A 26,383-nucleotide genomic window follows, 5' to 3' on the forward strand; every position below is an offset into this window, starting at 1 on the left:
AGCTACAGTAATCAAGAGCAGACAAATACATAAACGGAACAAAACAGAGATCCCTAAAATAGGCTCATACGAATATAGTCAACTGACCTTTGACAAAGGCACAAAGGTGCTCCACTCCTTCCAATGAAAAAAGGATAGTCTTAAATAGGTAAAGTACAGGAGATTTTTAAGGCACTGAAACTATTCTGTGTGCATTACAAGGGTGGATATATGTCATTATACATTTCTCAAAACCCAGAAAATATACAAAACTAAAAGTGAATCCTAATGTAAATAACGGACTTTAATTAATACTAATGTGTCCATATTGACTCATCAGTTGTAAAGGAAGTACCACACTAAAGCAACATTTTAATAATAGGAAAACTGCAGAGGAAGGTCTGGAAGCGATATGTGGGACGTATCTGTACTTCCTGCTCAATTTCTTTGTAAATCTGAAACTCCTCCAAAACATAATGCTTATTAAAGCCACAGTAATCAAAATAGCATGTTATTAGCACAAAAACAGATATATAGATCAATGGAAGAGAATAGGGAGCCCAGAAATAAACCCATGCATCTATGGTCAATTAATCTATGACAAAGGAGGCAGGAATATACAATGGAGAAAAGACAATCTCTTCAACAAGTGGTACTGGGAAAGCTGGACAGCTACATGTAAATCAAAGAAATTAGAACACTCCCTCACACCATATACAAAAATAAGCTCCAAATCGTTTAAAGATCTAAATATATGACATGACACCAAAAAACTCCTAGAAGAGAACATAGGAACAACATTCTCTGACATAAATCGTACCAATGTCTTCTTACAGCAGTTTCCCAAGGCAAAAGAAATAAAAACAAAAATAAACAAATGGGACCTAATCAAACTTAAAAGCTTTTGCACAGCAAAGGAAACCATCAACAAAACAAAAAGACAACATACGGAATGGGGGAAAATACTTGTAAACAATGTGACCAACAAGGGGTTAATATCCAAAATACGCAAAGGGCTCCATACAACTCAATATGGAAAAAACAAACCCAATCAAAAAATGGGCAGAAGACCTAAAGAGACATTTTTCCAAAGAAGAGTTATAGATGGTCAAAAGGCACATAAAAATATGTTCAACATCAGTAATTATTAGAAAAATGCAAATCAAAACCACAATGAGATATCAACTCACACGTGTCAGAATGGGTATCATCAAAAAGTCTACAAATAATAAATGCTGGAGAGGGTGTGGAGAAAAGGGAACCCTCCTACATTGTTGGTGGGAACCTAAATTGATGCAGCCACCATGGAAAACAGTATAAAGGTTCCTTAAAAAACTAAAAATAAAGCTAACATGTGATGCAGCAATCCAACTCCTGCGTATATATCCTGAGAAAATAAAAACTCTAATTCGGAAAGATACATGCACCTCAATGTTCACAGCAACACTATTTACAAGAGCCAAAACATGGAAACAACCAAGTGCCCATCAACAGACGACTGGCTTAAGAAGGTGTGGTATATGTATACAATGGAATACCACTCAGCCATAAAAAGAATGAAGTATTGCCATTTGCAGCAACATGGATGGGCCAAAGAATATTATGCTTAGTGAAACAGGTCAGACAGAGAAAGACAAATACTACATGTTATCACTTTTATGGGGAATCTAAAATATAATGCAAATGAACCTATATACAAAACAGAAACAGACTCACAGACACCGAAAACAAACTTATGGTTGCCAAAAGGGAAAAGTGGGGAGGGACAAATTAGGGATATGGCATTTAACAGATACAAACTATTATACATAAAATAGATAAGCAACAAGGATTTACTGTATAGTACAAGGAATTATATTCAATATCTTGTAATAACCTATAATGGAACATAATAAAAAAATAACTGAACCACTATGTTGTACACCTGAAACTAACACAATATTATAAATCAACTATGCTTCAATTTCAAAAGTCTTAATTTTTAAAAATCACTTATTTAATGTTTTTTTTAAATATTTATATATTAGGAGAAAATATACTAGGACTATACTAGGAAGAAAATGAAGAGGATGATTATAAAATTTAGCCACTTTTATGCTTTTCTTTTGTTTTGAAAAATATCACATTTTACTAGATCGGCAGGTTGGCAGTTACTTTCTTTAAGCACTTTTAAGCTTACATCCAATGTCTCCAATTGTCTCTTACTTGAACTGAGCTGTAAATCTTACTGTTGTCCCCTTAAAGATATATCACGTCTTTTTTCTATCCGTTTTTAAGTGTTTAATTTTGTGTTTACTTTTCAGTACTTTTAGTCTGATGTAAGTGTGGTTTCTTTTCATTTGTCTTACTTAGGGTTCATAGTTCTTGAATCTGTGGCTTGATATACTTAGTCAGTTGTGGAGAATTCTTAAGCAACTGTATTAAACATTGCCTGTGCCTTGTGTACTTGCAAGCACTCTTTTTCTTGTTCTCTGTCTCCCTCCTGCTTTCCTTCTCCTGCTGCCTCCTTCTCTTCTCTATCCTTTTATTTTGGAACTCCAATACATGTATGATAGACCATTCATTATTTACCATGTATTTCGTATGCTCTTTTTCATATTTCCCAATCTTTTGACTATCAGTGTTTCAGTATTAGGTCAGAATATTTCTTCTGACATTATTTCCAGTTCAATAATTCTCTTTTCAGCTATGTCGAAGCTGATATTAAATCTATCTGTTCTAATATCAGTTATTTTAATTTTCAGTTTTAGAATGTCCATATGACCCCTTCTTATAGTTACCAGTTCTCCACCAAATTTATTCACCTGGTCTTTTAATTCTTAGATAATAATCATAAATATTTTAAATTCTACTTGTGATAACACTATTATCTGTGTATCCATGACCTGTATGCCTTTTTCTATAGTGTGTTTGCCTTTGCTTTTCAGGTGGGTCCTATCTTATATGCCTGTGCTGTATAACAAAGAATCTGGCTGACCCATGCCCCTGGTTCCTAGAAGGGAGATTCTAAACCCTTGAATTTCCCAAGTGATGTAACAGACTATGTTTTTCATGAGCCTCTTAGATCACACCTTCATTTATGGTAATGGGGGCACTCGTCGTGGGCCCCCAGATAGCTTCAGTAAGAGGGTTGGCCATGCTGGAAAGACAAATCAGATGACCAGAGGGTTGGAAGTTTGATCCAGCCTGACCTCTGAGGAGTGAAAGTGTGGTAGAGATTAATTAAATAATTGAGTACATGATTGAACTCAAACACTCCTACATAACAAAACCCCAAGAAAAACACTCTAGGACAAAAGCTTGACTGAACTTCCTGGATGATGGACACGATGATGTGCCAGGAGGGTAAGATGTCTTGATCCACAGGTACAGGGAAAAGAAACTCTACGTTTGAAACCCTCCCAGACCTCGCCCTATACATAGCTACATCTGGCCCGATTTGTAATCCTTTATAATAAAATTGTACTCGTAAGTACAGCACTTTCCTGAGTTCTTAAATCTAAAGGGGTTATGGGAGCCCCCAAATTTGTAGCCAGTTGTACAGCAGTACAGATGGTCTGAGGACCACCCCTCTCCTTGTGGCTGTTGTCTGAGATAAGGGCAGTTTTGTAGGGAACAAAGCCCGTAATCTGTATGATCTATTAATTCTGGGGAGTTGGTGCCAGAACTGTACTGCAGTGCATCAGTCAGGATTGAAACAAAATAGCGTGTTTAATTTTGATTATTAGATACAGTATGTGTAAAACACAGAAATCACTTGAGTTCTTTGTGTTAGTCCCCCAGCCCCCAAAGATGTACTTTTGCTTCTCGCAGGTAAAGTAATCTAGGGGCACCAGCAATCCCACATCATCTTAATCCAAATGGTAATTAATATTATTTGAGGCTGAGTTTCAATACTTGCAAGGGCTGCTCTATTTCCAGTTCCTCACTGCTTCAAGGGTATAGTTCTTTGAGTTCCCTCCTAAAGTGCCTCTTCTTTGCTGGGTCTTGTACTACCACTTTTGATCCACTTGCACTCTGATGCTTCCAACAGCTCTGCCCCACTTCTGAGCCACTCAGCCACTGCAATCCCCTGGAGAGAAGCAGCTTCCTCAGATGCCGAACTCACTCCTCCGTCTCCTATTTTGGGAACCTGGCTCCACACATTTTCACTACTTTTTTAGCTCTCAATTATCTTTGAACAGATTTTTGGTTTTTCTCAGAGGGAAACATGGCTTGGAATAACTCATCTACTATTGTTATCACCATCACTTAAAAAAATTCTCTTTAAAATACAATTATTTTCAACTTTCAGTCCATCAATCTAGTGTGGAATTCAAGCACTTATTCTGTTTTGTTTTGTTTTGGTTTTGGTTTGGTTTTTGTGGTACGCAGGCCGCTCACTGTTGTGGCCTCTCCCGTTGCGGAGCACAGGCTCCAGACGCGCAGGCTCAGCGGCCATGGCTCACGGGCCTAGCCACTCCGTGGCATGTGGGATCTTCCCGGACCGGGGCACGAACCCATGTCCCCTGCATCGGCAGGCGGACTCTCAACCACTGCGCCACCAGGGAAGCCCTCAAGCACCTATTATTGTTGCTGGAGTAGTACAGTAATCTCGGACCTTGGGGAGTCAGCCCAGTTCATTTGTTAGATCTTCTAAGCGCAGGGCTCTACTCACATGCTCCTGTCCAGTCTGAGGGCTGATGCTTTCCATTTACTTGAGAGGCTCAGAACATTTTGCTCAAGTGAAAAACCCCACAGCCACTGCCCTCTGAGTCTTGCCACCTCCTGATAAGCCAGGATGAAATGGGGAGTAGCAAGTTCTCAGGGAGCAGAGTACTGGTCAGCCTGAAAGTGGAACTCAGAAAACTCTGCTCCCTCCCCAGTCTCTATGAATGCTTTAAAAACAATTTTTTTAAGATAACCATAGATTCACATGCTGTTGTGAGAATATAGAAAAATCCCTTGAACATCTGTCTGGTTTCCCTTAATAGTAATATTTTTCAACCCTAATATAATAGTTACATATATACATAACCTTAATAGTTACACGTGTAACTATTATATATGTAATATATATGTAACTAATAGTTATATATGTAATGTAACTATTACATATACATGTAACTATGTATTACATATATATGTAACTGTTACCTATATACGTACTATTATATATGTAACTATATTTTAAAACTATAGTATAATAGTTACACATATATGTAACTACACATATATTCAAGTTACATACATATGTAATTGAATATATATATATAACGGTTTTTCAAGGAAGATATTGACTTTGATACAATCCCCTGATCTTATTAAATTTCTCCAGTTTTGCTTATATTCATTTGAGTATGTGTCTGTGTGTGCGTATTAAATTCTATACCATTTTATTAACTGGGTAACTTCCTGGAACCCCATCATTGTAAAGGTCCTACACCACAAGGATGCCTCACATTGCCCTTTTCTAACTAAACCTACCTCCCTCTCGCTCTCCTCTCTTGCTTCCCTCACCCTGGATAACCACTAATCCGTCCTCCAGTTCTAAGATTCATTTCAAAAATGTTATAAACATGGACTCACACAGTATGTGATCTTCTGGGATTGACAATTTTCACTCAGCATAACCGCCGGGAGATCCATCGCAACTGTTATGTATCAATAGGCCGTTCCTTTCTATTGCCAAGCAGCATCCCATGCTATGGTTGTACTGCAGATTGGATAACCATTCCCTGGATGAAGGACATCTGGGCTGATTCCAGTTTTCGGCTATTACAAATAAAGCTGCTTTACACTAAGTATTTGTGAAGACGTATTTTTGTGAACACAGTTTTTGTTTCTTTGAGATAAACACCCAGAAATGCAATTGCTACGTCGTATGGCAGTGCATGTTTAGTTTGTTAAGCAACTGTCAAAATGTTCCCCAGAGCGGCTATACCATTTACAAGCAATTTATGAGCGATCCAGTTTCCCTGCATCCTCACCAACATTTGGTTATCAGTATTTTGTTTTGTTTTAGCCATTCTGATAAGTGTGTAGTGATAGCACCTGGTGGCCTTGTATTTCCACCATCGCTAATGACGCTGAACATCTTTCCCTGTGCTTACTTGCAATCTGTATGCCCTTTCAGTGAAACCACCGTCCATGTTTTGCAACCATTTTCTAATTAGGTTGTTTGCTACTGTTGAGCTTTGAGAGTTCTTTCTGTATTTTCAGATTCTTTGTCCTTTGTTGGACATATGATTTGCAAATATCTTTGGCCAGTCTATAACTTATCTTTTCATCCTCTTCACAGGGACTTTCACAGAATAAAATTTTCTCATTTTGATGAGATTAATTTATTAATGTTTTCCTTTCATGGACATGTTTCTGATGTCAAGTTATAAACTCTATGATCTCAAAGATTTTTTCCTAAATGTGTTATAGTTTTTTGTTTTACATTTAAGCCCATGATCCATTTGAATTAGATTTCATATAAAGTGTGAGGTTTGGGCTGTGGTTCATATATTTCTGGCTTATGGGCGTCCATTTGCTCCATGTGTGTTCTGAGTCTGTGGCAAAATCCTTTCTTCTCTTCTTTTTCTGTCAGAGGGAACCTCTCTCTCCCTGTGTGCAAAAGACACTAAGCATAACAACCTCCTTGGATTTAGTCTTTAGGGAATAAAAGTCAGGAAGGGAAGTGCCTTCTAGAAAAGTTCAGCTTTCTGCCAACTCTCAAACCTCCCCTGAGGAGAAAGTGCACTGGGACTGCTAGCTGCTTAAGTGGAGAGAAATAATAGGAAAAATACTGGGAGAAAACATACGTTAACATCACAAAAATTCCCTCGCAGGCAAAAGTTTGGCATGTTGGCAAGTATGTGAGTTTTCTCTGAAAAAATCCATAACATACATCATACTGTCAAAATATCCACAAACCACCCCACCAGTTTGTTTAAATCACTGTCTTCAAGGCTCAGACTCCTGCTGTAGGAATAGGGATTCTTCCCTGTGGAGTGACGTGAAGTCAAGATGCTTCCAATAGAGAAGGCTCTTAGCCAAGGATGTGGGACTCATAGGCCTCAAAATAGTGTTCTGTTCATTCAGGTTGGTCGGCTGGTTTCTGCCCCTCCTGGAAGCAGACAATAATCTTTTAGGAGTCACTGAAATCCTACAAGCGGGGACCTCAAACCCCTCTGAATTAACCAGAGCGGTTCTCAATGCATGCATCCCACTGCTCTCCTTAAACAACCTACAAGGAAGTGCATGACTTTTTTTTCTCCATTAATTTCTTTCACAAACACAAAACAATCAGCATTTGTGTGCAGATTCCCATATATTTGTCACTCTATGAAAGGGGGACAGAAATGAATGATACAATCCTGGCTGAAAACTAAACAGAAGAGATGAACACACACACCAGTAAAGATAATAAATGGCAGTATGTGATATACGCCATTTCCCTGGGGCAGTTAAAGACACAGACAATTCTACTACCAACACGTCCTCAACCAAATTAAGTTCCGTGTGGTAATGTGTTACCAGACCCTGGATGTTGAGGATTCACCTATGAATCCTTTGAAAAACAGAAAAATTTCTCACACACCATTTCCATTGAGAGTTGATACTGAATGGCAGGTTCCAAACAATTCTGGGGAAGAGAAGCTTGTTCTACTAACTTACAGGCTGGCGAAAGTATCACCTCAAAATCAAAGGTCAGCACAGATTCCTCCTTGTCTAATCCTCCTCAACGGGTAGAATAGTAAGATACGTTTTCTACGATCTCATTTTTTTATAGCCAGCACACATCGAAATGCCTAGAACATACAAGCCCTCAATAAGCATTAAAGGAATTGAAAAACAGACCCAGGATTAAAAGATTATTGCAAAGAGAAATTATAAGTGTTTCAGTTTACACATTTTCTCAGTAGGATTTCTGCTTGCACACCAGTCTACTACGTAAGGGCCTAAGAGAGTGGCTGAGCAGCTAAGCCCCAGGCAAGCTCCCAGGAACCTCTTCATAGTATCAGAGAAATCGAAAGTATATGCCTGTGCAACACTTAGAGGAGCATCACATATTTACTCAGGACTGAGTCTGTGATATTTCTATTCAAGTTGCTGCACAAGGGGAAACAGGTATTGAGACAGGACACGGATGGGCCTCAGGCTGAGCAGTGTCTCCCCTGTGGACAGAAACTCCATAACAGCAGAAACTCCATAAAAGCAGGATGATAGAGGAGGCTGGGCCCTGCCCAGATAAAAGACCACATATTCCTCATCCTCGAAGTCAAGGAGACCTTCCTGACTACACACGCACAGAAAGGCTCCTTGGAGGTCGAAAAGGGAGGCGGCGCCACCCCACAGTAAGTGATGCCAACTACCCACAGGCCTCTTTGCTGGAATCCATCTTGGCTAAGAGATGCGCACGCACACAGAGGAGGACCCTGAGGTAGACCAAATACGGACTCAGAACCAGGCAAAGCAAGATGACTGGTCAAAGGGAATCCGGAAGAAATGCCCCATAACAGTGATTCAAACTACCACAAGGGTGCGACTCTCTCTCTCTGAGCCACCCGTGTGGCTATCCACACGTACTGTACTCTTTTTCCTCCTAATAAACACTGTACTTGCTTCACTGCTTTCCACCTCTATGTGGAAATTCATTTCTACGCAGCTGACGGGCCAGGGCCTTGTCACTGGCCACTGGTCCCTGGCGGTCTAGTGATTAGGATTCAGCGCTCTCACTGCCGCTGCCCAACCTCAATCTCTGGCCGGGAACTGAAATCCTGCTTCAAGCCTCGCAGGCCGAGGCCACCCAAGATCAGTATGTTTTGAGATGTCACGTCTGCATAAAATATAAACGAATAATCGTGGATTAAAAACAATAACATCCTTACACTCCGAATCCATATTAGAGAGTCGTATAACTAGGACTGGAGCAGAAAAACAACAACAAACATTTGCTACTTTTACTTTTCACTCCGTAGGGAATATAACACAGCCACAAAGGAATCTGGAAATTTAAAAAAGAGGAAGCTTTTCTTTTCTTCCTGAAAGATATTGCTTACACCTAGATTAAGTTAAGAAACTAAACGTGGACCAGTAAAAATGGTCTGAAATTTTCACTGAGAAAATAACTGGGAGATTTCTCTTTCTCAGTGTTGATTTTTAATCTATTGTCTCTTGCCAGTCACTCATTTTCAGTGCATCCAACACCTCAATTGGTTTTTTTTTTCATTTTTACTCTTATCCCGTGGCTCCAATTTCTGTGAGTATTTTTAATCCTTTGCCTTCAAAGCTTGTATTTTGGAAACAGTGCCTTCTAGCCCAGTCGTTCCTTGAGAGTGCGGCTCTAGACCAAGTCAGGCTGCTAAATGATGACAGGCTGAAGCAAGGCCAGGGTGCTCTCTGCCATCAGCAGGGAGGTTAAGTTTAGGGGAAAGACTGCATCTCTCTCCAGGGAGAAGAGGCAAAGAAGAAAAAAATAGCGCTCCTTCATGTGCCTACTCTTGTAGCAAAACTATTTGGGAAACCTGTCCTATCCCCAGATGCAGGCTAAAGAGGTATACACAGGACACGAAGAGAAGGAAGGAAAGTTCTTATATGATAACTTGACCGTTTTGGAGTAAAACAGCGCAGGCTCAGAAGCTTGCGCCGAGGTAGGTGACTGAGGGCATACAAACCCTGCGGGGTATTAGTCATCCGATTGTGTACGTAGACATAAACCACGCCTCTCCTTCTAAGCCAGACAGAGAGACACTTAATTCATTAGATCAAACCCATCTCATGCCTTATCAATTATTCACAAATAAAGCTCACTGAATCATAATATTAAAAGGGGCGTGAAGGCAAAACTATTGTCATGCATACATACGGCACGGCTTTCGCCTGCTGAGTCACATTCTGGAAAGCAACTGTAGCATTTATTTCCAGACATTGTCAGAAACAATGACTTAATGGTCCTGAGTTTGAAAGGAACAAGACAGAGCAAGTATATGCCAAGAGTAATGCCTGGTAAGATGGAAACAGGACAACTTCTCTATCCACACTCAAGCCTGCCTGTGCTCGCTCGCGCTCTCTCTCTCTCTCTCTCTCTCTCTCTCTCTCTCTCTCTCTCACACGCACACACACACACACACCCCATCAGGTGTATTTTATCTATGCATGCATGGGTACGTGTGTGCATTTATAAACAAGCATATTTAAGTTTTTATTGTTACATATCCCCACTAGAATGTAAACTCCTTGAGAAAAGAGACTTTGTATCTTTTTAGATACTAACAACCCCAGCACTCAGAACATGGTGGTCATTCCACAGATTTTTATTAAATGAATAAAATTACCTATGAGCTATGTGGTAAAAACTGTTTTAACATACAAATGATGCTTTTCAAAAAACGTTCCCCTAATACCGGTTTCCACATCAGAGATCTCACATAATAATTCTGAATAACACTCCCCTAACTCATCTTTCTTAAAACTTATTAATTTAAAAGTATGACATACTTAATTCAGGTAGTGCATAGTTAATCCATTAGTAAGCGTGTGTGCACGTGAAGTAAATGCCTTTGTTGACATTTTATTGTATTCCGTAAAAATGGATGGAAGTAATAACGTGCAATCCAGAGACAGAATCTAGAACAGAAAACATTCCCCACAGAAAAGACTTCATGCTTGAAATGAAAACTGATAATCAAATTTCAAGGCTCCAGAATGAAATCTTTTTTTAAAGCAATAATTTAAAAGCTGTGTGGCATCCGACAGATCTCTTGCCAAGTAGCAGAACTTGTTTCTCCTTAATTTATCCCATCTCACTATTTGAAAAGTTTGAAAAAGAACAAAGAAATTACAATTCTACAGTTAACGTTCCGTGCATTTCTCCCTTTCCCCCGCCTGCTCACAACGTCTATAGATGATAATTTTATGACTTTTATTGTTGTTTAGACCAGTTGTATACTGGCAATTTTAGAGTCACACATCTTTCTGGAAAAATCTCAAGAAATTTAAAATAAAACCACAGTGATGCTTTACGTCACGAACATGTCAGAGTTCAATCCGTAAAAGCAACATGGGCAGGAAGTGTGGGGAAAATATATGTTTAATTTAACTTTGGTAGGCTTCATTCAATTCCACTTAACTGAATGGGACAATGTACGCTCTTCATTCTGGGGGTCTGGTTAACACTCCCATGACAATGCACAGGAGACCACATACATATACAGATCTAAGTGTGAAGAGGTAGTTAAAGATCACTTCATCACTTGTGGTTGCCAAGGGTGGGTGGGGATGGTGGGAAGGGATGGAGTGGGAGTTTGGGGTTAGCAGATGCAAACTGTTACATATACAATGGATAAACAACAAGGTCCTACTGTAGAGCACAGGGAACTATATTCAATATCCTGCGATAAACCGTAATGGAAAAGAATATGAAAAGGAATGTGTATATATGTATAACGGAATCACTGTGCTGTACAGCAGAAACGAACACAACATTGTAAATCAACTATACTTCCGTAAAATAGATTATAAAATAATACTAATAAAAGATCACTGCATCGGTATCTAGAACTACAGTACCCATCACTGAACTGCATTTTCAACTGCTACAATTATAGTTCTATTATGTATATTCAAAACTTGTCATGGGAAGGAGGCATGAGCAGATTGACAAATTCACTTACTAACCCAGCATTTACGACCAAAATGGTCCTAAATTACTCAGAAGCAACTGTCACTTCTGGCCATCTCCTTAATCAATTCCACTACTTCTTGTAACAAACCTGATTTGACTTTAGTTATTTAACTTTAATAACAGAATATAATTGAGTGCAGCCAGATCATAATTAGTGTGAAGAATTATGAGTTAAAAGAAATCTTTATATATTTCCCTGGAACTTCTCCAGCTCTCAGAAAGTCAAATTATTTTTACTTCTTTTTAAAAAATGAATCAAAATACATTTTTAAGGTTATCACTATGCGTTTTTCCCCCAATACAGATTCACATCAATTAAAGAAAGGCTGCCTCCTGGCTGTACCGTCCTTTGCCTTCCCCTCATTCTGTAAGACACTGAAGGGACTTAGCGTGAGGACAGGGGAAGATAAAGAAATTTCTACACACTGATATTAAGAAGATTTGAAGGAATAAAGGGTTCTATAAATGTAAAATTTAAGGAATTACTTTTATCATTACATGCAAAAAATTGTTCAATCTCACTGTGTAATCAAGACATAGATAACTTTCAGTCTTAAGCAACATCCCTCAGGCTCCTGTTGCCTATTTCTGACTCATTTTCTCCCTCAAGTCATGAGGGAGAATGGGATGTCATGAGGCATGTCAAGTCTGACATCCATTTCAATCTAATTTCACCCGTGTAAACACGCCATACAAGGGGCACTAAGGATGTGTTCTTACTGACATCACTACCTAGAAAGAGCTGCAATGTGTTGATCTGAATACATATTGAGATTAATTTGACACAGAAATGAGTAACATTAAATCAAGAATAATACAGGACGGGGGACAGGAGCAGCCTTCAGTATGCATGCAATGGGAAAGCGGACCCAGACCAATACCAAAATGTCTTTGACATTTCCCCTAGTTTTCTCTGTAATAACCAGCAATGTAAAGAATTACAGCAATGTAATAACAACCAGCAGGAGAGATGATCACATTAAGCGAAGTAAGTCAGACAGAGAAAGACAAATACTGTATGCTATCACTTACATGTGGAATCTACAAAAATGACACAAATGAACTTATTTACAAAACAGAAAGAGACTCACAGACTTAGGAAACAAACTTATGGTTTCCAAAGGGGAAAGACGGCAGGAAAGGATAAATTAGGAGGTTGAGCTTAACATATACACACTACTGTATATAACATAGATAACCAACAAGGGCCTACTGCATAGCACAGGGAACTCTACTCAATATCCTGTAATAACCTATATGGGAAACGAATCTGAAAAAGAATAGATATATGTATATGTATAACTGATTCACTTTGTTGTACACCTGAAACTAACACAACATTGTAAATCAACTATACTCCAATATAAAATTAAAAAAACAAATAAAAGGCATCCCCCAAAACAACCAATTAGCAGGAAATCTGCTCTGTAAGTATCATTTTTAATAAAACCTGTCTTTAACATACAGGCTCTCTAATGTGCAGGAGAGGTGGAAAACTGCAGTCATTGCCCGCGAGCTTAGTCTAAGAAATCCGGGATCTATCCGACGCTGAATATTCTCATTTGGAAATGAAAAAACCCAACTGTTAGAAACTATCCTCATCCATTCCTGGTTTCTAAAGCTTAAGAAGGAGGAGCCCTTCCCCACCTCTCACCTGCCACATTCATTTCAAAACAGAAGAGGGTTTTCTTTGATGCAGTTGAGCGTCTCTTCCCCTAAAATCTACGCTCTACCATACCTTCACCCGCATGCCCAGGGTCCCTCAAACGTTCCCATGCCTGACTAAATGCTGCTCTGCTGTCTAAACAATAGTGATAAGATAACAACAACAATACGACATTTGTTGATCTCTTCATCTGCATCAAGGTTTTACATGCATTTTCCTACTGAACCTTCACAACAATCCCATGAAGTAACAGCTAACTTTTAAGCTGCATTTCACAGAGGAGAAAAATCATGTTTAAAGAAATTAAGTCACACAAGTCACACAACTGTTAGTGGCAGAGGCGAGGCCCAAACCCAGGTCTACAGCTCATTCTCTTAATTACAAATCTCTACAGTGTCTGTAGAAAGAGCACGTGGGCTCAAAGAATCACTTCGTTGCAAGTGTTTCGTTTAACAAGTCAGAGACTAAAGATCCAAAAGACTATGGCACAACCTCGTTCTGCTCCTAAGTCTCGATGATGATATTGTATCACTGAACGCACCTACACCCCAAGCCTTTGGGTTCCATAACGAACTTCCCTGGCTCTCCACTTAACTACCATTCTGCCTCTCTTGTGCCTTTTCTTCACCTGTCAGTGTCCTAAATATCAGCCTTATCTAGGATTCCATCCTCAGCTTCCTCTCTAGTTAGTCTATTCCAAGGCTTTGCAGCCTTTTAAAGCAATGCCCAACTTGCTAAACATAACACTCTAGTCACTGTTCCTCCCTCTCTACCTAGGGCTCCCCTTCTTTCAACTACCCCCTGTGCACTTGTGATTTATATCCAACCCAAGCTTTGTGTAAGTTAAAGACTCAAAAATTCCAATTTCCCATAGACCCTTTATTTTACTTCCCATAGACCCTCTGTACTCACCAGTGTCCAAAATCTCACTCAGTCCTTTGTATCAAATCTGTCCATCTCCTACAATCTTTAACACCATTTCTCTTCCCTAGAGTCAGAAACTCTAGGGAGTTTCTTGCCCTTAAATCTGATACATTCTCTCACCGACCACATAGAGTTCATCCTTAAACGAGTCAATCTGACCTGAAATGTTTCTGGGCCAGGCTGTCCTATTCTAACGGCCACTCTCCAGGATAAGCTTCTCCTTTTCTCTCACATGAATGACTTCATCGGCCTTCTCCGAGTTGGCTTCCCTGCTCCAGAATCTCTCCACCTCCGATCTAAGTTCTTCTTGTTCGTCAGAGACACTCTTTTCAAAGAGACCTGACCACGTCACCCCTCCCCACACACTCCTTCCCAACCATCTCAGGGTAACAGCCAACCCGTGGGAATGGCACTAATGAGCCTTCAGAAACTACAAACAGAACTACCATATGACCCAGCAATCCCACTACTGGGCATACGCCCTGAGAAAACCATAATTCAAAAAGAGTCATGTACCAAAATGTTCACTGCAGCTCTATTTACAATAGCCAGGTGATGGAAACATCCTAAGTGTCCATCATCAGATGAATGGATAAAGAAGGTGTGGCACATATATATGACGGAATATTACTCAGCCATAAAAAGAAACGAAATTGAGTTGTTTGTAGTGAGGTGGATGGACCTAGAGTCTGTCATACAGAGTGAAGTAAGTCAGAAAAAGAAAGACAAATACCATATGCTAACACATATATATGGAATTTAAGGGAAAAAAATGTCATGAAGAACCTAGGGGTAAGACAGGAATAAAGACTCAGACCTACTAGAGAATGGACTTGAGGATACGGGGAGGGGGAAGGGTAAGCTGTGACAAAGTGAGAGAGTGGCATGGACATATATACACTACCAAACGTAAAATAGATAGCTAGTGGGAAGCAGCTGCATAGCAGAGGGAGACCAGCTCGGTGCTTTGTGACCACCTAGAGGGGTGGGATAGGTAGGGAGGGAGACGCAAGGGGGAAGAGATATGGAGATATATGTATATGTATAACTCATTCACTTTGTTATAAAGCAGAAACTAACATACCATTGTAAAGCAATTATACTCCAATAAAGATGAAAAAAAAAAAAAAAAAGCTGACCAAGTTTCCATGTCTAGTTTCCATGCTTCCTCCACCCTGCCCCTCATCAGTCGGGAATAACTGCAATTCCCAGTATGCACTGCATCCCTCTGAGTCTTCTGTTTGGAATTAATTCCTCAGATAAACCGTCTTTTGAATTCCGTCTCATCTTTTCTATAAACCCTATCAACACACCGTTAACATCTTCTTCCTAACCTACTAAAAGCAGCACTTTTCGTTTAGGGCCTTTTTTGAGGCTCTGCATTTCATGTTTCACCATAAGCTAGGTCTACCTGGGGAGAGGTAAGACTAGTACCCAGGTCTCAGAGTGACTCTTCCCAAGGTTAAACAGCTCATTAAAGAAGTACTAACTTTCTAAATGTTCTCTGTATCTTTCTTTAAACTACAAAAATAGATATTTATCAAGAATAGTTATCTAAGTGATACGCTAATATGACGAGAAACCTCCACTAGAAGACTTAAAGCCACGTAATAAATCACCCGGGTCATGCCTTCTGTCCCAATAATCGCTTATTTATGCATTGCACTTACCATATTCATCCATTAATTGGTGAGGCAAAATGGAACATTCAAATCACCCTCAATATTTTTATGGTTTTGGATTATTTGTGCACTTTTCCCCATGATCCAGGCTACTGCCATCTTGGCCCAATGCCAAATAATATTAACATAAGAGAGATTAAAATCACATAAAATATTAGGGAAAGTGCTCCATTTTATTATCTATCTCAGTAAATGGGAGGTAACAGGTAAAGGTCCTAAACCTCTGGGCAATCTGAGAAGTCTGAAACTGAACTGGAGACTAAACATTCCAGAAAGAGGATTCATCAAAACGAACGAACATTTCACAAAGGTTTAAGTAAGTGAATGTGTTCATTCCTCCCACTCAGTTTATTGTATTCACTGCTTCTCAGCATGTTTTAATTATACAAGAATTTTCTGCAACTCTATTCATAGGTAGTCAAAACCATACATGAGAAAAAAACTACAGAGGAGGCCAGCAATGGATCACTTCAGTGGACAGATGAATGACAGTGGCCCACTTTCTCTTATGCTAATGGCCTGAACAGACAAATCCTTAATTTACAAAACTTATATCAAAACAATAAAATGCAAGGCTCAAGGCGCTGGGCTCAGGTACCAACCTTCGCTGCTCTTCACCGTGTTCTCCTGAAGGGACCGTGAGGCATTCATCCATGTGTCCATGAAGCAACCTGAGGACGTCACCACCAATCAGATACCCTAGAAGGATTGAAACGCAGTCACATTTGAACTGTCATCATCAGATGTTGACAGCTGAACAGATCATTGGCTCCAATCTCCTATGTTCCTAGACAGAGACACAGGAGTCCAGCAAGGCTTAAGTACCTGGCCAAAATCACAGAGACGGATGGTGCCACCTGCCTGCCACCTCTGAGCCCTGGGTTCCCAAGTCCCACAGTTAGTGATGTTCCCACGATTATACATGACCTCAGCCTCATAACACCCTCCAATAAACATGCAAGCCTGGATAGGCTCAGACTTGAACTTACATAAGTGAGAACAACCAGAACACACAGATATTTCCTGGGAAAGCCCTGATGTACAAGCACTGCTGTGATCCAGTTCTAAGTCACACACCCTGGAAGATGAGAAATCTTGACAGTAGCCTGCCTAAGCAATACCCTGAGGCCAAAACACTGGAGAAAATCACCCCTAGAAAGCTAGCATGTAAAACACACACAAAAATAAACTAAAGCTGACGGCAGCATAAAAATAAGAGGAGATAAACCTTCACACAAACTTCACTTTTAAATAGCAATTCAAATGAGTTTCTTAAATGTTATGTATCTGCATTACAGAATATTTTGACACCAACAGCTCTAATGAATTTACTCATTATCACAATCCCAAAGATGACTGCCAACTCTGCATCGGGGACCAGCCCCCTAATGGAAGTGGAGTTCTCACCTTGGGCTGCTTCACTTCCTGAGCTGATTGGGGCCACGCTCCAGAGGGTCTGCTGGAAAGCGGCGTCCACGTGCAGGCTGCCGTTGCCATAAGACAAGTGCTGCATTAGAAGCAAAAGAAGGCCATCACTACAGGCTCTGGGTAAGTCTCAACACAGAAGTGCTTCTGGCAACTCAAACTGAATGCTGCCAACGTGGGACTGTCCACAGAGAGCCTCCATTGCAATCCGGTCACTCAAAAATGAAGAGACTAGTAGGAAAAAAATTGGAGTTTATATTTGACTTTAGGTATTTTTCAGCTTCCTTCTAAGAGTTACTACTTAAGCCACTAATCCGAAAACACAAATAAAATAGATTTATTTGTGAAAACAGACTATTTCGTTTTAAAGGCTTATTGATGGGCAAATTTGTACAGATAGTAGGCCCTTATCATTAAAATTATAATTAAGTTTTTACCTATCACACTGTGACAGTGTGTTGACAATGAAGTAGGTTAAAGCTACTGGACTAATGTGTTAGTTTCATGGGGTCCTTTAGGAACTTTTATCTACAATCTGATGTAATAGCTATTAGATGGCAATATTCCCTAATAGGTATCAAAAACCAAGACAATACATGTCCTTCAAAATTCAGACATTACAAATCTCAGATGTTCCTTCTTAAGTCAAATGTATTAAAAGAACATCATATTTCACACCTTTGAGAGCCATCATTGATGAGTTCTGAAATGATAAGTAAAGAAAAACAAAATTATGAGTACAGACAAATGACTTGCTTATTTCACTAACCATTACCTGGCTGCTGCTAGAATTTCAAACATGCAAAGAACAACCACCTTTTTTCTTGCAGTCATCTGGACGCGCAGGCGCAGCGGCCATGGCTCACGGGCCCAGCTGCTCCACGCCATGCGGGATCCTCCCGGACCGGGGCATGAATCCGCGTCCCCTGCATTGGCAGGCGGACTCTCAACCACTGCGCCACCAGGGAAGCCCCAGCCTAAGCTTTTAAAGACTTCAATTGCACTAGAACTTTCCCAGATATCTGACCTTCCTAGTTAGACAAACAGCAGTCACGGCATGCAGAAGCACACTGGTATATGCCACAAGCCTTTCAACATCCAAAGGTCTCTTCTGCCTAAATATACTAATCTCATGTCACCAGCATAGGGAGGCATTTCGTTTTCTTTCTCTTACAAACAAAACCCAAGACATTTGTGACATTTGACATATATGTAATTATCTTATCAGCAACTTTCCAATCGATAAGATTAAAAGTGGATGCTTCAGGTTTAGCAATAACCTGCTTACCCCTCTCCCATCTCAACCAGCTGTCTGTCTTTTTTACGACCTCCTTTCTACCTGGACTTGTCATTCTTATGCAAAAATCCGGCTAAGATGTCTTTATTGAATTAATTTCTTCCCTAATATATTAAAACTCTTTAACTATTTACAAATAAATCATATGCCATCTGCTTCCACAAACAAGAAAAATACATTTTTCTTCATAGCCCTTATCACAATGGGATCATTTAGTGTATTTTTTATTCTCCCTCTTGTAAGCTGACACAGGCTCACAACTGTATCCCTAGCATCTAGCAAGGTTACTCAATAAAGAAGTATGTGCAGAAGTGAACCAAACCTTTAAAATCAAAGTAGGATAAACTTTAAAAAAATATTTTAAGTTATTCCTTAAATGTTCCTATTTCAATGACCTGAGCCAAAATAACAGCACAAACACACCAAAAAAAAAAAAAAAGAAACCTGTAAAACCATATGGATTTTATCAAACCATCAGAAGACGATTCAAAATACCAATGCTTATATTTTTACTTTTGAATTCAAGTGAAAGCTCATGCCATATTACGATAAATAGATTTGTTCATTCATCCTTGTTCACTGAATACACTACGTATAAAGCATTGTGCTAAACATTGATAGAACACATTCCCCACCATGAGGGCTCGTAAGCTAGAAAGGTAAGTAAAATATATCCACAAAATGCTGTGAGTCAGTGTTTTGAAGATAGTAGCTGAATTGTAATCAAAGTGCTACAGGAACTGAGAGAAAAGAACACTTGGACCAGCCTCACTGGAACACAGTTCATTGTCCTGGGCTTCAGGACAGGTGCTATTTCCACAGGAGAGACAGGGTTCCACGTGGGACGAGGCATTTGAAGAGCCAGTAGGATCATTTGGCCTGAGCGTCACATTTATATACTTAGAGATGCTGTCTCCAAAAGTTTGTACATACACTGAATTTGCGTATGTGTATTAATAATGTTAATGCGCTAAGTGTAGATTTTTTTTAAAAATACCAAAACTTTTATAAAGTACTTTGGAGATTTTCATTCTTAATACACCAGAAACCTTGTAATTGTAAGTGACCTGGGCTTTTTTGGTGCTGTAGGCTCTAATAAGGGAAATGGTACCCAAAGGGGCAGAGATACGGGAACATACAGCACAGCAGAGAGTTTCATCTTTGGGGCTTACAGCATATACTTAGAAAGAGAGTGAAAGATAGGCCTGCAGACAAAGCAGGTGTCAGATCAAGGACCTTATAAGCAATAAGGAGCTACTGCAGTGAAAAAACAATGGGAAGGGGGGGAGGACGAAAATGCAATCTTCAAATCATATCTAAGCCTAAAGGTACACAATAAATATAACCATAAAAAAAGGAAAATTTCAGTCTGTTGGAGAAAGTAAAAAAAAAAGTCCTTAAGATCATATTACATCATTTAAAGTTATCTAAATCATGTCTACTCTTCTCAAGAAAATATTCTCTAGGCATAACTATTTTGGACGCTTCTATTTAATTTTGCCACTTAAGCAACAAAGGGAAATCTGAGTAAGAACCACACAGGCTTGTGATGGTAAATATTCAGAATGCAGTAACAATTTCAGTTACTGACACTAACTAAGATGGGTTATCCTTAAAGCCCAAACAGATGTTTTCAGAGGTTGAAAGCAAAGCTGGCCTTAGGCTGAAATATGTAACTGCTCTAAAATTTACACACCCACCAGGAGCACTGCAGGCACTTTGGGGAGTGATCTGCTCTCTCCTATCACCTTGATTCTCATGTTAGTGACTCTCAAGTTCTCATGGACACGCAAATCATCTGAGGATCTTGTCAAAAAAAGGCAAATTTGAATTCAGGAGGTGTGAAGGGGGGCCAACCAAGGCCACTGGTCCAAGAAGCATATTTTGAGTAACAAGGCTTTATATGATAGAAGCACGAAATCTCAGGAATAGAAAAGATATTATTATAAATCACCTCCCAGGAGTTCTCAACCTGGACTCCACTTTGATACTTTTAGTTTCCTTTGTAATCCAGTGTATATATTTTATACATTTTAAAAGATAATGAAACAGAGTCAGTAAGCTTTCTCCGACTGTCCGAAAGGTCCAAGGCACAAGAATTTCTAAGAATATCCGAATTCAACCCTTATCTGATGCATCTATTCACTCATTTATTTCTCTCATATTAAGTGTCAGGCACTTGGCCCTGGTGATGCAACACACTTGAGAAAAATGATCCTCCAGTGACAGGGAACACAAGTAAACAAGATACATCACCCCTCAGACTTCACTTTTTTATTCTGAGAAAGAAACGAGGGACAAGATGTTCTTTCCAAATGGAACAGTCTATGATTCCATCACCTGAGCCACAGAGAGAAAAAAAAAAGGCTCAAGGTAAATAAATAAAAAATAAATTGGATGGAATCTAAGAGAAAAAAAAAAAAGAAAAGAAAAAGGTCATGAAGAACCTAGGGGTAAGACGGGAATAAAGACACAGACCTACTATAGAGCATGGACTTGAGGATATGGGGAGGGGGAAGGGTAAGCTGTGACAAAGTGAGAGAGTGGCATGGACATATGTACACTACCAAACGTAAAATAGATAGCTAGTGGGAAGCAGCCGCATAGCACAGGGAGATCAGCTAGGTGGTTTGTGACCACCTAGAGGGGTGGGATAGGGAGGCTGGGAGGGAGGGAGACTTAAGAGGGAAGAGATATGGGAACATATGTATATGTATAGCTGATTCACTTTGTTATAAAGCAGAAACTAACACACCATTGTAAAGCAATTATACTCCAATAAAGATGTTTAAATAAATAAATAAATTGGTTGATACGACGAAGAGCTTGAAAATATTTATGATCACTGTCTTTTTAGCTATCAGTATTTTTAAGCAACTTGAGGGAGTTCGGTAACTTACTATGCAATCAGAACACCTAGCATTTATTGGAAATTCAGAGGTGGGTATGAGAGAAGTAAATTTTTCTGAGCCCTAGAACAGCTTTCTTTTAAGCATTTTTCATCACTTTTTAGATTGTGGGGTTTTGCTTTTCCTAATTTACTTTTAGACAGTTGTTTGGTAATATTTTCATGGATTTTAAAAATCTGTCTGCTACTGTATAGCACAGGGACCTCTACTCAATACTCTGTAATAACCTATATGGGAAAAGAATCTAAAAAAGAGTGGATATATGTATATGTATAACTGATTCACTATGGTATACACCTGAAACTAACACAACATTTGTAAATTAACTATACTCCAATAAAAATTTTTTTTAAAATCTGTCCATTTCTATAGGTGACAGAGAAAATTATTCAAAAATCAATGTTTCAAATGAGAGAAATCCAATCCACGTGTTGAAAACTCTTGTGCATACCATGGTGATTTTTATATCTTTCTAACACAAGTAAAAATTATTTTGCGTGCTTTACCTTATTTCGTTTAGTCTGAAAGAGATTCACAGTAATATCTATTTGACCAAATTTCCTCTCTTTTAAATTGTATCTTTCTCTTATATTTAAGCTGCTTTGATAAAGCCTCCTTTAAAAGAAAAAAATAAGTCGTTCCAATGGGTCAAAGGATTTTTTCTTCCTCTTAGATATTCCTGAAAAGAGGATTAGAATATCATTTCATATTAGAATATGAAACAGCAAGATTAGAAAAGACATTATTTGGATGAGTGGCTTACAACCTTTTCTGGAGATAAAACCCTTTATTCCTGAGAAATCATGTACAAGGTTCATCACATAAAGCAGGAAAGGGCAGAGCATCCTAGGTGGGGCCTGGCTCCGGGAGCCCAGCACAGTCCACAGGACACCTCCGCAGAGGACAGAGTGAAAATCAATCCTTCAATCCGTTTTAATCAATTTAGCATCCCAATAGTTGTAAGCTTGATTAGAGCAGCAAATGCACAATTAGATAGTTCAAACGTAGCTTAACCATCACTGTTCCTGAAGAAATATTAGATCAAAGGCCAACAGACACTAACAAATGAAAAGTTACAAAGTCAATGACAGGACGTGTTTACTTTTAGTAGTTAGTTTTAACGGATATGTTTTCAGCCGTATTTCTTATTTATTTTTAACCAAGTCAGCATCTTCTCAGAATATGAATCTGGCTTTCACATGATAGCCCTTTATTTAAAATGAACTGTAACTGTCTCTTCACTTCTCACTTCCCAACTTTCTCCTCTTCTGGTTAAATATCTACAGTTCTTAATAGGCACAAATCTCCTGGGTAAATTGTGATAACAATTCATTAAGCAATTTTTATATGTGCCATTCATAGAGCTAAGAGTGTTGTCTGGATTAAGCATTCAATCCTCTTAATATCCCTGTGAACTAGGCTATTACCCCCATACTGCAGATGAAGAAACTGAGGGTTTGAAGAGGTTTTATGACTGGCCCAGGCTCATGCTTAGCAGACTCCGTACCAATAAACAATATATATATATATATGCCCAATTTTCAGTTATTCAGCTTCAGTACGAGGATTATTCCAGCTGCCGCTGTTTAGTCCAATGTCTTTTACTGCCTCGCTTTTTGCCCTTTTACTTCCTCCAGATCCTTCTCACTAAGTACCATGTAGGTCCTTGAATCCGTGAACATAATACTCTGTATTCTCACTACTATTGACTCACAGTGGAAATGTGAGGTAATAATTAACTCTCCCTACACCCACAGAAACATCCTGCAGCATCTCTAACCTAAACCCTAACACTTAGTTACTGTCTCACGATACTCTCCTACAGTTCCATGGGTTTGGTTTGTTTTTTCCACTATTTTTTTTGAGGCTGGAAGCCATGTGTAATCTGTCCTTGGTCATTCCTGTGGTTTCTACTATATGCTAGGTCTATACAGATGATCACTAAACTCACTGACTTCATCATCAAATAAAAGTGAAATTTTAACAATCTGGTTGGCTTACTATCTGGAGCTCTATATAAAAGGGTATCAGAAAAGGAACTTAAATAAGTTGGCTAAAATGTAGCTTGAGGGCTTCCCTGGTGGCGCAGTGGTTGAGAGTCTGCCTGCCGATGCAGGGAACGCGGGTTCGTGCCCCGGTCTGGGAAGATCCCACATGCCGCGGAGCGGCTGGGCCCGTGAGCCATGGCCGCTGAGCCTGCGCGTCCGGAGCCTGTGCTCCGCAACGGGAGAGGCCACAACAGTGAGAGGCCCATGTACCGTAAAAAAAAAAAAAAAAAAAAAAAAAAAAAATGTAGCTTGAAAATTATCTGTGAATGTAATTAATCATGAGGTTTACTCATTTCCCTAAGTAACAGAAGGGGCACCTCAGGCATTACAATTACTGCCAATGTTTGTATAGTGTTCTTTAATTCAAAGCATCTTCAAAATCCATCATCTCATTGCTTCATCACGGTAACTGTGGTGCTAGGGAGAATCAGCACCATTTTGCAAGTGCGGAAGCCAGAATTCAGGGAATTAAGTGACTCAGGAATTTGCTGGTAGAATTGATGCTATAAGCTCTGGCCTCAGTGAGATTCTGAATTTTCTCCTCCTTCTGTGCATAATGATACCATCCTGTCAAACAAACTCTGCTGTGTAGTGGAAAGAACAAGTGATACAGCAAAAACATGCATAGTTCTGTCCAAATCAAAATAAGATATGTGTAGAATTTATATACTAAGAAGCATGCATGAATTATTTTTATTACTGCTATTGGTTTCCAAGTAAAAATACAACTCGAAATGTCTATCTCCCGATCAAAATACATCACCTTCACATATACAGCACAGGCACAAAGCAAGGGCTCAATAAATGCTTATTTGACGAGCTGACACCTTGGATTGTCCTAGAAATGTGCGTGGTGCCTGATTCCACCTACAATGCTTAAGAGACAAGAGGGGAGAGATGTTCCAAGCCTCCCTTTAGCTCTGCACCATTAGATGTTCCATTTAATTTAATAGTTCCTGTCAGTTACACAAGGCCCTGTTTCACCACTTTCCTGTCTTCATCATTACCTCTTCCCTCAAAGCAAGTAAAACCACACCCTTCTTCCTAGAAATGTTTCAAAATTGGAACTGTGTTGGTAAGCAAAAACTGACTCGAAGCACCCCCAGACCCACCTTATTTCCACATTCACAGAGCCCAAGGGTACCAACTACTTACTTAATTCTAAAACAACTACACACAATATGTTGATTTAAGGCAGTAGGAATACACTTTCTATAAACTAGCATGAGCTTAACTGCAATGATGCTCTAGTTCTGATTTTTGTTTCAATCATCATCCACTATGATGTCTGGGATTTTTTAATGTGGATATTCATGTAAAGTTTATAATACCATATTTTATATTTCTTTGCTTTCTCAACCTTAAAATAGAAAGAATATTTTCACTGACACCCTTCACACTTCCATTGATTTCAATATTCTGCGAAATTCTGCATATGATTATTCTTTAGCAAAAATATAATTTACTACAGAAGTTAGATATTGGCCTCACCACAAAAGTAAAAAATACCTTCAATGATTAAGCATAAACTTCTTTCTTCAATCTCCCATTTCTAGCCCTTTCTCTTTGAAACAATGCAATGTCAGTGAGGGAATTAAACCATTTTTTTATTTTATTTCTCCTTTCTTAGCATGACAAGTGTTCCTCACATAATAATCTGCTTTCATAAAAATCAAAATAAGTAATCACAGCCTCATTAATATAGCCTTCTCATTGGGTGCAAAATAAAGTCCGTGGAATTTCAAATTCCTGATTGGACTGCATTTACATGCTGTTAATAAAATAATCCAAGAACAGGCATTATCGATGTCACGAACTTACATATCAAGGGCACGAGGGAAGCCTGTCTAAATAATCCTGGTAAGCCACACTTCCACACCTGTCACATTATTCTTCTACTTAGGGAGTTATGTATAATTCATCAAATAGAGATACAGGCTTGTTTCTAAGCAATTTTCCTAGATAATTTACAATTTCAGCTTTAAAAAGATCATTCTATTGACCTGTCACTTATCATATCACCAACTACATGATCCGCCTTTGCACACTTACCAAGTACCTTTCGGAGGACACACTAACTAAGATGAGGTCATCTCCAACCCGTACTTTTTCTCCTTCTGAGCGCTGCTTGGAGGCAGGATGGATGGTCCACCAACAAGCTTCACCTGCACAATGATTGAAATGTGAAACACAAAGAAATGCCTCAGTTTCAAACTCGATATTCTTTGCCAGTGACTCCAACATACAAGAGGGAAATGAAGTCCTCAAAATCAGTCTTCTTAAAATGAAACTGTCCTATTCACACAGACGTCAGAAATTTGAAATAGAACGCAAATTCATCTCTTAGACCATGAAAATCAAAAAGCATTAGGCCAAATTAGCTTAGAATCTAAAAAAATAGTGGGGATATGTATAACTGATTCACTTTGCTGTACAGCAGAAACTAACAGAACATTGTGAATCAACTATACCCCAATAAAAATTAGAAAAAAAGGGGAAGAAAGAAAGAGGGAGAGAGGGAGGGAGGAAGACATACTGACATGAAAAGACTATTCTCATAGAAACGGGCTGTGACATTAGGGGAAGTTTGGTGTCTCTTTCCCCCACTAAGAATTGCTTTAAAAGGATGTTTATTTATGCCAAGACAAGGCCAATTTCACCAGCCACGCTGATCCAACTTCGCTCCTTACACAATCACATGTTGTTACACTGCTCACACTGCTCTCTCCTATTAACATCTAGTTTGCCACTTGATTTTCAAAAGGATTTGGGTTTTTGTGACATGACAGTTGCATTATAA

General features: G+C 39.2%; 1 protein-coding gene across 1 annotated transcript in view; it reads right to left on the minus strand.

Moving 5' to 3' along the window:
- RYR2 (ryanodine receptor 2) overlaps window positions 1–26,383 on the minus strand; it is a 510,050-nt gene that overhangs the window by 386,862 nt on the left and 96,805 nt on the right. The window contains exons 8-10 of the mRNA XM_073793696.1: window positions 25,636–25,748; window positions 17,312–17,411; window positions 16,507–16,603 (exon numbers count right to left, since the gene is read on the minus strand). Of these exons, the coding sequence (XP_073649797.1) occupies window positions 16,507–16,603; window positions 17,312–17,411; window positions 25,636–25,748 (310 nt within the window). The remainder of the gene's footprint in view (window positions 1–16,506; window positions 16,604–17,311; window positions 17,412–25,635; window positions 25,749–26,383) is intronic.

The sequence above is a fragment of the Tursiops truncatus genome, chromosome 16 (genome assembly GCF_011762595.2).
Source record: "Tursiops truncatus isolate mTurTru1 chromosome 16, mTurTru1.mat.Y, whole genome shotgun sequence".
In the NCBI taxonomy this organism is placed as follows: domain Eukaryota; kingdom Metazoa; phylum Chordata; class Mammalia; order Artiodactyla; family Delphinidae; genus Tursiops; species Tursiops truncatus.